Consider the following 14,511-nt stretch of genomic DNA (forward strand, 5'->3'; position numbering starts at 1 on the left):
CATCAAGGTGACAAATAATACTCGCTGTTGATGACGAGGCATCACATTCAGACTTTGACGTTATCAGTGACATCTGACTCTGGGAATGTGTTTGTTTGTTTATTGTTTTCAGCGTCGTAGTTAAACTTCTCACACTGGAGTGACAGACATTTGTATTTTCACACGAGAAACTGCAGTAAATGAGCACTAATGTAAGCTCAGTTTTTTTCCAATACATTTTTAATATCGAAGTTCTAAGATCTTCAGGGAAGAGATGGAGAAAAATAAAATACAAATTTTAAAACTAACATGAAACACCAAATTACAACAGTCAGCTTGAGCTAAAGCACTAAAAACATGATCTTCCTTTAACCCAGGCGGTGTACATTTGAACATTTGGTTGTACAAAATTAGTTTAAAAAGGGTCCGAAATATAGACTAAAAACAATGTAGGGTCAAAGTTTAATTTATTCTCCCATAAAAAGATAAGAAGAAGATAAATACCAATGAATAAAATACTCAATAAAAGCTACAATCCATAAAATAAACTGTTTTTATGCTGTTTGAATTGTCCAACAAACTATACGATTAAAATTAAATGAAGTTTGTGTCGTCCTTACAAAGGGCTTTAATAATAATCACGTGAATGAGCCTAATTAACTCAGCCAGGACCGATATAGATATGGACATTTGAGGTTAATAAGTATATAATAAATCTCAGTCGACAAGACGAGAGGATCTTTTTAATATCCAATATGAACAGGAGGTATAATTACAGCCAGCAAAACCTGTTTCAATGTTCATATGAACGTGACTATTGATTGAAGACAGACTTGAACATTTGTCAACTTGTCCTTTTTAATTCTAGGATTGAGGGGAAAAAACTTTTAAAACTGAACTTCAGTTCTATCTTTATTCAGATAATTAGTCCCTTCAGTCTTTGACGGCTGCAGTGCAGCGACTCAAATTACAACAACGTTGATATCCAAACGTATAGAAAAGCTCACACATAATAAACACATGCACATACTGTTTACCACACAAACAGCTGTTCTTCAAAACACTTCAGTGATTATCCGCTTTAAAACTCAAAATAGTTGAAATCCCCAAATGACATCAATTCAGCGTTTTGTCGTGATCAAATTACATGAAATAAAACCTTAATAAAGTTGGTTTTCCTAAAAATCTTTAGCCCGAATCTAAAGTAGACGTTTTTTTTTTTTACTATTTTTAACTTTTGTTTTTGAACTGTGGGCTTATTGTCTGTGATCTTTTTATCACAGCGACCCAGAAAGTTGACACAATAGTCTTTAATCACAGTACTGTAGGACTTTATGTCCCTTTTTGTGGACGTCTTATTTCACTTTGTCAACTTTTGGTGACTTTATGTTGTTTGTACACGTGTATTAAAAACTCAATGAAACACAACACTTGAATACACAAAAGCCTGTAACCTGAAACTGTTGTATGTAGGTTTTTGTACTTTCTGCCCTCTTGGTGCAGAATCATGTGTTTCTTTGTTACTAAGTCCTATTATGCTCCTCGAGTATCAGTCAAAGTTTCTGTTTCAGCGAAACTCTCTTAAAAATCGACAGGGACTCTTATTTTGAAACACTGTTTTATTGACACTGTACAGCTGCTTTGGTTGATTTGTTAATTTCTATAATAAAACTGCAGCACAACACAAGACGCCCATTACTATTTCACAGTGAAACTATCATGCACATATAGTAGATACTGTTGCAAGATCCATATATTTTCTAGAACCTTCAGTCAGTATTAAAGGACAAAGTTAGACATTTAGGAAAATACTCTTTATTTGCTTTCACGACTAGAGCTTGATGAAAAGACTCATTGAATATGCATTGAATATGAAGCTACAGCTGGTTAGCTTAGCATAAACACTTTTTTTACACTTCTTTTTTGTATGAATTAAACAAAGCAGATATAACATGTGAACTCGTGACTTTTTTTAGAGATGCTGGTTGTGTTGAACAGAGCCGAGCTGGCTGTGTCCTCGTTTCCAGACTACAAACGACTACAAGCTCTAGATTCATATCCAACATACAGACACGTGGAATCAGTCTTCTCATCGTCCTCCCAGCAAGAAAGAAAATGAGCCCATTTCCCCCCAAAAACAACTTCTTTAAATTAAAATGAGTGTGAAAGTTCATTCTTAACCTTAAACAGCGGTTTGAGCAAAAAATACAGTTTTTACTGGATGTTTCAGATTTAGATGACAACTGAGCAAACAAAATCTGCTGGGGAAGACCATAGCATGTAGTCAAAAGCTCTGGAAAAAAGCTATAGTAGTAAGTGGACCTTGAGTTAAGTTAAGGTTGACGTTTCATAAATCAAGAAGGTCGTGTTGAGACTTGAACCTCAGTCAGCAGGCTTTGGCTCATTTCTTGCGCTCCTCGATCTGCTCCACCTCACTGGACTCATCCACCACCTTGCCGTTGATCATGGTCTGGGTGACGACTTTTACTATCTTCCTTGTCCTTACATCGGGTTCTTCTGTGACACAGAATATAAAAAAAAACAACTTAATCTTTCTTGTCTACTGGAACAGCACTGAAAAATAACATTCACTGTCATCTAACAACAATGCAGCGTCTTACTAGCAAAGTATTAGTTTTCCATACTGAGGTTATGAGGCTGAACCGAAACGTCAGTGTCAGAAGTACTTTATTTTTTCCCGGAGGGGAGGGAGTGAAATTGGTAACCTTCAAATGTAACCTAATGTCAGTAACCTGCATGCTGGTGTGTACCAACTTTATGCCAAAAATATACAAAAGGGATGAAAAAGGAAAGAGATCGAATGTCAAACTTTCACTGTTTGCTGCTGTTTTTTGTTGACTCTTATCAGATCCTGTTTGGGTATCAAGCAACCACACCCTAGACCAAAATATGACTTCCTTAGCTTTTCAGTCTCCCTTTTGTCCGGATGAGTTCTCTCCTTGAGTGGTCACTCGATTACCCACAACGGATCTGATAAGAGCCAAAAATAGAATTCTACAACAACTAACTTCTCTTTTTCATCCTTTTTTTTTGTTGGTATTTATCTTAACAAGCCAATGCTGACCAACTGACGAGTAGTTTTCTACAAATAACCTCCATGCAAGATTTACCACAGGACCATGCAAACAAAGTGAGAAGACTTGATACAAAGAATAGCTTTTTGTCCTTAAAGGCACTTACTTTTAGGAGGTGGAGGTGTTTCTTTCACCCTGTGGGACAAAAGAATATGACAATGTCATCCAAGAGAGCAGGCTGATACCATGCTCACTCAATATCTGATGCAAGTAGGACTCTTTAATGAAATAGTTCCTTGTTTATGGGACTTATGTTTACTCCTCTTGTTGAGTTTGAAGAGAAGATTGATACCACCTTTGATGTGGTCAGTGGTATAGATCTCCTAATCCAACTCTCCAAGAAAGTGTACTGTAAATCCCCAAATGTCAAACTATTTAATTTGATGTGTACAATACGTTCATATTCAAGATAACTACATGTGCTCCTGTGTAAAAGCAATATTAGTTAATACTTAAAGCCATTTGAGACAAGCAAACTCTCTTTATTGGGATATTGGCACTACTCAAAGAAAAAAAACGTACAAATGCTCTTGCTTTAAAATGTTATAAAACTATGTAGATTTTGATCGTGGAATGTCGCCCCTCACTTACGTTTCCTCTCCCTCCAGCAGCCTCCTGTAGGTGGCGATCTCCATCTCCAGGTTCTGTTTGATGCGCAGCAGCTGCTCGTACTCGGTCTTGTTGCGTTGCATGTCCAAACGTAGCTGAGACAGCTCGTCCTCCAGATGGGTCAGTGTGGCCTGAAGACGGTCCATCTCCACAGAGTACTTGTGCCCCGTTTCTCCCAGGTTTCCCTCCAACACACCGACCTGTCAGCGGAGCCAACGGGTAATGATCAGTGGCCGTTAATAACGAGTCGTACTGTACAGTCTCATACATTACAAAACAATGTGAAGTGAAGAGGACGTTTTATTTATTCTGAAATGTCATTAAAAGGTGCATCCTGCAGCAGTTTCACATACACAACATTTATACAAAAACTTAAAACAATTAAATATAATTTTCACCAAAAGCACTCAACATTAAATCTGCTGTTCTTTTCTTTTGCTGGAAAATACATTTTGAAACCAAATTAATTTACCTGCACTCTCTTTAATTAAGCTCTGTTTTGGTCTGCACCAACTCCTGAGAAAAATACTTATTAAATGCTTTAAAGTTCGCCACATTGTTGCTAACTGTCTGTCTGCTGTTTTACAGGAAGCATTCAGCGGGTTTATCGGGTCATTTTTCCTGAAATCTGCTGCAGCTGGAATTGACGCAGATGACAGCGCCTCTCCAAAACGGTAAGGTTGTGGGGCGTAAAACCAAAACATGGAGCTGAAAGTTGCTAAAACACTCCATAGAGCTGATATATTATTCTAAAAATATTTTAAAGTGCAGTTTTAACTGGTAGTGTAGTCAAGATGTAACAATACAAGCTAAACACTGATGTGGATAACAGTTATTAAAGGTTCCTTGTGGAGTTTTAGACCCCACAGGTAATAATAGTTTGTTTGTCTTGTAACACGCCAAGATATTCTGCAATGCCCCAACACAGGCTGTGATTAGGAAGACTGCACACTAATACACATGTAAACAGAAAGAAATTGGCATTGCAAATGTTTTATGTGGAAGAAATACACGGATACACACAGATGCGTTTTGGTGGCCAACTCTTAATAAATACATTTATGAGAAAACTCCACAGGGCACCTATTAACTCAGACGGCTCACACAAAGCATGATGTATTTTACATAATATTCCTCTGTTAGGTTGACAGATGTATCACCGCTGTCGGGCAGTGTACATTCTTACCGTCCATTATTTCTATGCATGTTTACCTGTTGCGCTCATCCACTCGCGCCCCCCTCACCACTCAACCAGAGATACTTAAGACTGTCAGCGCGGTAATATCTCTGCATTCAATACTGTGTGCTATCTATTAGGCAAACATCCATGAGCTATATGTGCCTCCACTGCACAGCTCTATATGCTCGTTTAACCTGTGCTTACATGAAGCGGAGACACGGACAAAGCATTGGCTTGTTTGGCTCTTCGTCTTGTCACGCTGATTGATTATTGGAGCACAATGAAATTGCTGTGTGCATTGTGCTGCTAAAGGCTCTTTGTTGACAAGAAGAAAGCAGCTGTTATCTATAGATAACATGTGTTCAGAAGAGAAGGGGTCAGGACGGGGCTGAGCTCCAAAGAAGTAGAGGAATGGTAGTTACTATGGCTCTTGATTCATTTCTGCAAGAAAAAGACTATTTGCTAAAAGCTATTTTACTGAGAAGTTAAAGTGTTATTCCTGTGATAACGTACGGAGTTCTGTTACTGTCTTTAAATGAAGTACTGTACCTGCTTCCGAAGACTGTCGAGTTCGACCTCCAGAGCCTGCAGGAAACGTCGTCTCTCACTGAGCTCACCTTGGGCGCCACGCAAGGCGTCGGTGTTTTCTTTGACCTCCGACTGCACTGCTTCCAACTGGAGACATCAATATAGTAATGTTGAGCATGTAGTCTATAAATCCACGAAAAAAAGGCAAGTAATAACAGATTAGTGCAGTGACGGACCTTCTTGAGGTACCAGGTCTCGGCGTCGTCCTTGTTCTTGCGAGCGATGCCTTCATACTGGACCCTGAGCTCAGCCATGATGGCTCCCAGATCCGGACCGTGAGCCGCATCCACCTCGACGCTCACTTGCTCGTTGCCCAGACGAGACTTCATTAGACTCTTCTCCTGTGATCATTTAAAGAGGGAAAAGGTGAAAGCGGTGTTTAATGCTGCAACATCTACGTTTCTACCTCACTCCCTGGACAACCCGAAAGCGAACATCTGATTTTGGCGCCGTCTTCTCTACTATCCAGTGGCAGAAGAAGTATTCAGAGCCTTTACTTTTAGTTGACGTAGTAGTAATACCACACTAGTACTAAAAGTACTTATGTAGGATTTTGAATGCAGTACTGAAGTACTATCAGCAAAATGTAGTAGTTTGCTCCACTAGAATTATCAAAATTACAATTTAAGAAAATATTTTAAACATTTAAAACCGTTTGGAATATTCTATTCCAGTAAGAAGATTTAGTGCACAGAAGAATGCGTAAATTATTTATTTACAACCAGTTTGAGCTGTGCTGCAGTAAATTTGAACTCCTCCTTTGTTTTTTATATATATATATATATATATATTTTATGACCTCTGCATGTGCAAGATAAATATTCTCCGGTCAGGTTTACAGTCCACATCCTGGATACCACGCCTTAGAGTCTAAACACATAATCCCTGTGGCTGGATGGGCTCAAATGCTCCTGTATGTTGTTTACACAGGTGTTATCTTGAAGCACCATGGCGACAAAGAAAAGGTGTGTGTCCGCACACTTAAAATGATCACGTTTCAGCTTGTGAATACTGTTAAACCTTCTGCTATTGTGTTGCTGATAGAACAATAATTGGAATGTATTCCATCTCTTTTGGATGATATTAGTCCTATCGAGATGCAGGAACCTGGTTTCCATGCTGCTCAGTAAACCCGCCGTGCTGCAAAGACATCCTACATGTAAACAAGACTGCACTTGACAACTTGTAAAGTGCTTATCTTGACGAGAAAACACTCATTGATCATGTCTTGACGTGACCTCCACCTCGGAGAGGATCTCACCTCGTCGTGATTCTTCTTCAGGAAGTAGAGCTCCTCCTTCAGGCTGTCCAGGTCTCCTCGCAGAGTGGTGATGAGTTGGTCGTGGTCAGACTTTGCTCTCTTCAGAGCTTGACAGTCCCTCTCCACCGACTGGCAAAAGGTGGCCTCTGCTTCCCATCTGCAGGAAAAACCCAGCGGAGGAAATGAGGTCATCAGCAGACATTAAGTAACTAGCAACGCTAGTCCCAGTTTGTGCCGCTAATGTGTTTTTATTACGTTTTGATTACAGTTTAAATAAAAAAAGGAGTCTCTTTACATATTATTATAAAAGTATTCCATCTGCTGCAACATTTAGCAGATTTAAGATTTTTAACCCTTTTTCAAAGTTGTGATTCATCATAATCAATCAAAGATGGCTGCCAAAACTGCTCAATTTGTATGCCGCATCAACAAATCGAAAGAAAAGTAGTTAATACTGATGTTGTGAAGGAGCGTTCATTCTTGGGAACTGTAGTTTGGCATTAGAATCTCAACTCAACGTAGCTTCCTTTCTTTTAAATCACATTTTATAACCTTCATCCAGAACTGAAGGCTGTAAAGTAGTAAGATGCTCTGACAAACTAATTACATTTTTTTGCTAACTATATTGATGTTGATTAATGGTTTCTTTCATAATTTTATATTTTCATATAGAAAAAGAAATCCTACTGCCATCTTTCAAACCTTGACTTGGAGTATTTCTTTTTTTATTAAATTAACTCAAAAGTTACACGTGTAGCAGACAGTATTTTTCAATCCAAATGTGCAGAGTTAATTAATTCAATAGGAAGTAATTAAATGCCCTTCAGGATTATTTTTTTTTTTTTTTAAAGATCTCTCAAGTCAGATGCTTTTCTGTTTATCTCAAATTTAAAGGTTAACTTCAGTATCTTTCAGCCTGGATCCTAATTTTTATGTTTATTGAGAATCGGATACATTTTTTTTCTCCTTTTGTTTACTTAAGTAACAGTATTATTACCTGTAAAAATACTTAGTTAGAAGTAATAGTGTGAAGTATTATCAGCTACTTTACACAACTTACATACATGTTGCATATATAATCTTTAACTAAGCATATTTTTGTAAATTGTTAATCTGCAATGTAACAGCTGCATATTAATATATTGGGGTAAAACTGCTATATTTTCCTGTAATGGAGTGGGTTAGACGTAGAAGGTAGCATACGTACAATGGAAATACTGAAGTAAAGTACAAGTACCTTGAAATTGTACTCACTAACTCTACCGTTGATAAGGCATGAGAATGAGAGGCACGATCTGGGGATAATGCAACACGTTGTGCAAACAGCGGACACATGAAACCACTCATGAAATAATTCCAGAGTGGATGCACACGTGTGAAAAGTGCCATCCAAACTCATGCAAAGATCTGCATGTGAGGTACACATGCACTTTGCTGCCAACACCATAAATAACTGCAGGTTGATGTATCGCCCCTTCACACCAGGCCACAGAACATACCATCAACACAATGTGAAAAACACCAGCAGTGGGTGGGTGAATACTGACTCCACCGGCCTTCATTCAGCTTCACTTTGCCAACTCTGGACTTCTGAAACTGATGATGGCTCTCTGACCCGCACAATCTATCACATCCTGCGCTCACTGATGGCCATCTTCATCTCCTGCGGCTGCCTGGGCACCGTGGGAATGGGGCTCTTATTTCACAGCCTGACATAAAGGTAATTTATTCACATTGCTTTGCAGTCTGACGCTCGCATGTGAACACTCACAGGCAAGTAAAAGAAAGGACCCACTGTGTGACACTCACTTGACCCTGAAGTCGTCGGCCGCCAGCTTGGCATTATCAATCTCCAGCATGATGCGGGCGTTCTCCAGCGTCTTCTTTCTCACCTGAGCAGGGATACATGGTGGGAAGTTAATGAAGAGCATCAAGGACTAGAGATGTCCTAGATATGTGCTTTTTATAATGTTAGCGTGCAGATTTATTCACTGTAGAATAAAACATGCTCTTCTTAAAAGCTCAGTGAACATCCACATCTATCTGGCTGCATGAGCTTTGTGCTCCTCTCATTCCTGCCTTTAACTTCCTTAAGAAGATGGACCACTTGAACTACTACAAGTTTTTCTTTATCTTTTGTGTGAATGAGCGAAAATGTAATTTTGCTTCAGCTGACGGTGAATGTCGACTTGGAGGTCTTTAAAGTTTCTGTCAAACTAAAATAAGAAAGTTACATTTCTGCTTAATCAAGCAACCCTAAACATATATCCTGCATTTGACTTCTTCATAGTGCTGTAAAGTAGTGTATAAGTATTCCAATATGATTTCAGGTATGTAGGTAAAAAGGCAAACACAATCAAGCCCATCAACTATCAACAAGTACACATCAAGATCACTGGGGTGCAGTCGGTTGCTCCCCGAAGAACATCCTCTGTTAAGTGAGCTCTTGAATTTGATCTACAAACACTGACCTCCTGCCCGATGGCATGTGCCTGGGACATCATCCCCTCGATGTCGTGCCCCCTTGGAACCTTGTCGAACATGAGCTGCTTGATTTTCACCTCCAGTTCAGCGTTGGACCTCTCCAGCGAGCGCACCTTATCCAGGTAGTTGGACAGCCGGTCGTTCAGGCCCTGCATGGTCTCCTTGTCGCTGGCGGCGCCACCGAGGCCGTTGAAGGAGAGGCTGGTGCCCAGCGTGTTGAGACCGTTGCCCATCGAGACGGAGCGGGACAGGGACAGCATGCCAACGGAGACGGGGGGCTTGGAGCGGATGTTGCGTCCGCTGTCCCGGACAGACATGCTGGAGAAGGAGGGCTGACGCACTGAGTAGCTGCGCACAGAGAGGGTGGAGGCCATGGTGTCCACTGCAGAAGATTAAGAGGAACATTTAATCACAGGCAAAATCACAGACCTTCAATCATGCTTTTGATTGATTGATAAAATTGAAAGTGACCTTGGAAACAGCAGTCATAAACTTTCAAACCAACATGGACAGAAAGTGCTCAAAAACCTTTAGTCGCTTTGCATCTCTTTGTCGTTATTTTGTGTCTCTTTGTGGGCGCTTGATTAACAGTTCTGTCAAACAGGCTGTGTAGGCTCGTTAAGTAATCTATACTTCTCCCTGGACAACTACTATCAACGTGACTGGTGATGGTTAAACTACAAGTGCTAAATATAAAAGACTATGTTTTGTTAGTAGGTTATCTAAAAAGTACACCAAACAATATAGAGGATCTATTTGATTTCAAGGCCTCCCTCTATCTGTGTCGTGTTGCTCATTCAGGGACATAAAGTTGTTATTTGATGAGTAGAATCAGAGGAGAAAGACAACATAGTACTTACATCGCTCTCAGTTCTGCAGTCGGTCCTCTGTTGTGCTGCTTGGTCAGGTTTGGACCCTGATGGTGCGAGTGACTGTTGGTTACTGGACCAGATTTCACAGGTGAGTTTGTCTGCGGAGGCACAACTCTCTTTGTTGGGGCGGAGTTGCTGTTGGTGTGTCCAATCCCACAGCAACAAGGAGGAGGATGCAACTTGACACCTTGTAGAGGAATGAAAAAAAAAAAAACTGGTCCACGTGAACCTAAACAAGTCGGTGTCAACATTTTAAATGCAGTTAATTTTCTGCCGGATTGCACGTTTGCAAACAGCAGCTGTACGTTTAGACAGTTTCTTTTTTTGGGGGGGGGTTAAATTGTTATTGGTGTACTGAAGTTTTTCAGGTCATTTAAACCTTGTTCATTTTAAGTTTGACCAAATGTACGTAATGACAAAGAAACTACTCTGAATATTAGAGCTAATAATATAATGAAATTAGAAATAATCATGACAGAATGGATAACTAGCTAGAAAAAAGTGGTTAGACCTTGAGTCGTCACCATAGTGCTGTAAAACATTAGTGTAGCCAAGTAACTATTTAGCACACAAACTGACTGAGCTATATTTGCCATCATACAGTGACATCCACCTCCTCAGGCTGACCTGTATGGTGAAACTGGGAGGACAAACTGGTGTGGCTAGCAGGACTGGAAACAGGCACCCTGCTGTCTCCACAGTGATCCCATTTAGTGTGGACACAATGCACACAGCGATGTGAGACACCGGCTTCACCGGAGGACAGCCCGGTGGGAGGAAGCGGGAACAATGGAGGGACCGAATGAAAAGAAAGTGAAGACCCCTGAGAAATGCAGGGCGTAGCTGTGGCGGAACTAGAAACCGGGATTATAGTCACAATCAGAAACGCACACAGACAGAAACACACCTTTTTGTACATTTGAAAAGTGTCAACTATCTCTCAGCCCTCTCTTGCTGTTGTACAGTATGCTGTCCCCTGTTACTGTATGAGAACATTCCTCTGGTGAGCATTATTCTCTCTGCAGGATCAGATCACACAGTGACACTGACCTGGTTTAGTGCCTCGCATGCTCTCACTCCACTAACCCCACACAAACACACACACACACACACACTGAAAAAGGACGACAATGATCACCAAGCTCCTGAAATTATCCACGTGATCAAATCCAGACTATAAAAGAGGGGATGTAATTTCAAGGTTAATTACATTCTTGGACTGCGGTTCGTAATCTGAATATAGAATGTATCACGTCTCAGGCGTCTGACACAATAACATGAACTTTGTTCAGCCGTCAACAATGAAGTTGAATCAACTCCAACAAAGTCTCAACAAAAGAAAAGTAACATTTCTTGTCTTCGTCCTGTTAATGCCATATCCTTTTTTAAATATCTATTGTGATTACATGAATGTTATGCCTCTCAAGTGTGTCTGTCAGAGTTTATTGCCACATGTTGCCTATGTGTTCAACTAATCACCCTACTAGGCTGCAGCGTGGATGTACCGCCACCCAGTGGTAAGAAAACATACTGCACAATATGTCCAGATCAGTTGCTGCTGCTGTAACAACATAGCCTATTTACTGTATTATACACAACGCATGTCCAGAATAAATAAGGCTGACAGAGAATTAAATCCACCTGTGCAGTGAGGCTTGAGGTTCCTTAATCATAAATAGTCTTCACTTATTTAAAGACCATCAGTTTAATCATGAGTGTTAATTAAATGTAAGGATGTGTCTTTTTAAATTGCTAATATGCAGCATGTGCATTTATAGTACCATATCATGAGCAGAAAAGCAACAGAAAATAATGTTGGCCCAAACATTATAGTGTTAGGATGCCCAAATTACAGTGTTACAATGCCCAGCAATTATACTTAAAATTAAATCTTGTATAGTTTTCTGTGGCTTTAATTTGGTCTCCACAAACTCCTGAGCAATATATTTGTGTCTTTAGCTGATTTCTTTAGTAGTCGTTTTTATTGGTTTAAGTTCAGAGTTTTTTTTTTTACAGTTTTTCTGTAAGTACAGGACATTTAATTTCTTTAAATTATTTAGACGTCTTCATACACGATATTTGTTTTCATAACTGTGTCTTTGTGAATGTGAGGGATTTCCAGTGCGATAAGAAGGGTACATCTTTTCAGTCTTGGGAAGTAATTTATTCAAGTACTGTATTTCCATTTTCTGACACCTTACCACTACCCCACTAGTACGCAGAAGTATGGATCAGATGCCCGAACCACCTTAAGATTGCCAACTTATGACGCGAGGGAGCAGCAGTTTTAGACCGAGCTCCCTCTGAATGTCCAAGCTCCTCACCCTATCTTCAAGGAGCCCAGCCGCTCTATGAAGAAAGCTCATTTCGGCCACTTGTATTCAAGATCTCAGTTTGTCCGTCACTACCCAAAGCTCATGACTATAGGTGAAGGTGTACACATAGATGGACTGGGAAATTGAGAGCTTTGCCTTCCCCTCTTCACCACAATGGTCCGGTACAATGCCTGCATTACAGCTGATGCCACTCCGAACCGCCTTTCCATCTCACGCTTTATTTGACTCTCACTCGTGAACATGACACTGAGATACTTGAACGTTCTCGTTTGGGGCAGGGAATCACTCCCAACCCAGCGGGCGCGCTCCACCATTTTCCAGCAGGGAACCATGGCCTCAGACTTGGAGGTGCTTTTTCTCATTCCGACTGCTTCACACTCACCTGCAAAAAATAATACTGGTCTGAAGGAGTCAACAGAACCACATCATCTGCAAAAAGCAGAGACGCAAGAGGTCCCCAAACCGGACACACTCTTCCCCTCGGCTGCGCCTTGATATCCTGGCCATGAAAATCACAAACAGGATCGGTGACGAGGGACGATCCTGGCCGAGGCCAACGTCTAATGCAAACTTGTTTGACCTTCGGCTAAGTATGCTGACACAGCTCTCACTTTGGTTGTACAAAGAGAGGATGGTTCATAGCAAAAACCCCAGTACCACCCGGTTCTGCCACTCCAAAGGCACGATCCCTGACCTCCGAGCAACACTGAAGAGGCGTGTCGACGTGTCCAGAACCTTCAGCATCTCAGGACGAATCTCATTCACCCCTGGCGCCGTGCCGTCGAGGAGCTTTTTGACTACCTCTGAGATCTCTGGGTGTGTCCCCCCCCCCCCCCCCCGAGTCTCCAAACTCTGTCATTCATAGAGGACACGTTGGTCAGGTTCAGGAGTTCCTCAAAGTGCTCTTTGCACCGCTCGACAATATCCGCAGTCCGGATCCGCAGTTCTCCTCCCCCGCTGAACACAGTTTAGTAGATATGAGTATGACTGTTCATATTTGTTCTTGCTGAGCTAAATAGTAATGAAAAGCATCTATTTTCACCCGAATGCCCAGTCTTACAGTGTGTTGTACAGTAGCGTCACCTTAAGCTCCTAATATACAGCAAGCAGGCATTTCTAGCTCCGACATGCCTCAGGAGAGTGATTTACATCCTGCTCCAGCTTCCTACAAATCAAACCGAAGTGCTGTGATATTTCAAAAGACGTTGTCGTCTCCCCCAATATAAACACATTCTGGGAACCTGCTGTGGAGTCCTGTGTTTATTTTTGCATAGTGCGCGGCTGGCCGTCAGCCTGGTTGAAGTGAATCATATGTTTCAGCTATTTCCTTGCTTTTCGTCGGCCCTCCTCCTGCTCTCGTGTGCTACTGTAAGAGTCATGTAGTTTACACATGAAAGAAAGTTTCTTTGTTTATTTCTCAGAACTTCTACAGCATACTATGTACCGACCCATAGTCCCAGAGTCAAATGACTTAATTTTGCTTTGTTTTGGCTTTGTTTGGAAACTTGATACTGAATCCCGTTGTGGGGAGCTTTTATAGCCAGGGTTAAATGGTAGGCTTGTGCAATATCCACATTTAAACATAACACCCTGAGCCACAAAGTAAATGCATTGTGGTCCAGTTTGCCTAAAGGAAGAAAGTTTCACCTAAAATTGTTCACTCATGTAGTGTTAACCCTCCCATTGTTGTTTGTTGACGTGGCCCTGTTCTGAAGCCTCGGATAGTCAAGTTCTGAATAACAAATTGAGTTTTCTTTTAGTGGGAAAGGAGCTCAAGTTGCTGTTTTTCTCACGAAACAACTGATGGGACGAAATGACATGTAGATATGATATAATGCTTTAAGTGCTTCCAGAAATAAGCAGTTGCTATTGGAGGAAAACAACAAAACTATGCGTTTTGATGGTGGATGCCACATTTATTTTGTTGAGAACAAACCAGAATTAAAACACGAAACATTGCCCTGAATGTCTTGAGTTTATTCTTCAAGATGTATTGTAATATTTGAAACAATGGGTCCTTGATTGAGACAGAGGTGGCCATAAGCAGTACTCTCATTTCTAGCCTTTAACCATTGATTTGTTGGCTGCATGTTGCTGGTAGATTTTA

At 40.8% G+C, this 14,511-nt stretch overlaps 1 protein-coding gene across 1 annotated transcript; it reads right to left on the reverse strand.

The window, feature by feature from the left end:
- Positions 1–1,639: 1,639 nt before the first annotated feature.
- Positions 1,640–10,145, reverse strand: krt1-c5 (keratin, type 1, gene c5). The gene is made up of 9 exons (XM_079160503.1): positions 10,057–10,145; positions 9,184–9,578; positions 8,522–8,604; positions 6,713–6,869; positions 5,628–5,792; positions 5,413–5,538; positions 3,666–3,883; positions 3,181–3,209; positions 1,640–2,496 (listed from the first exon to the last, which is right to left on the reverse strand). The coding sequence occupies exons 2-9, from the start codon at positions 9,568–9,570 to the stop codon at positions 2,381–2,383; spliced, it is 1,281 nt and encodes a 426-aa protein (XP_079016629.1). The 5' UTR covers positions 9,571–9,578; positions 10,057–10,145; the 3' UTR covers positions 1,640–2,380.
- Between the last annotated feature and the right edge of the window lie 4,366 nt (positions 10,146–14,511).

This window comes from Pholis gunnellus, assembly GCF_910591455.1.
Source record: "Pholis gunnellus genome assembly, chromosome: 6".
NCBI lineage: Eukaryota > Metazoa > Chordata > Actinopteri > Perciformes > Pholidae > Pholis > Pholis gunnellus.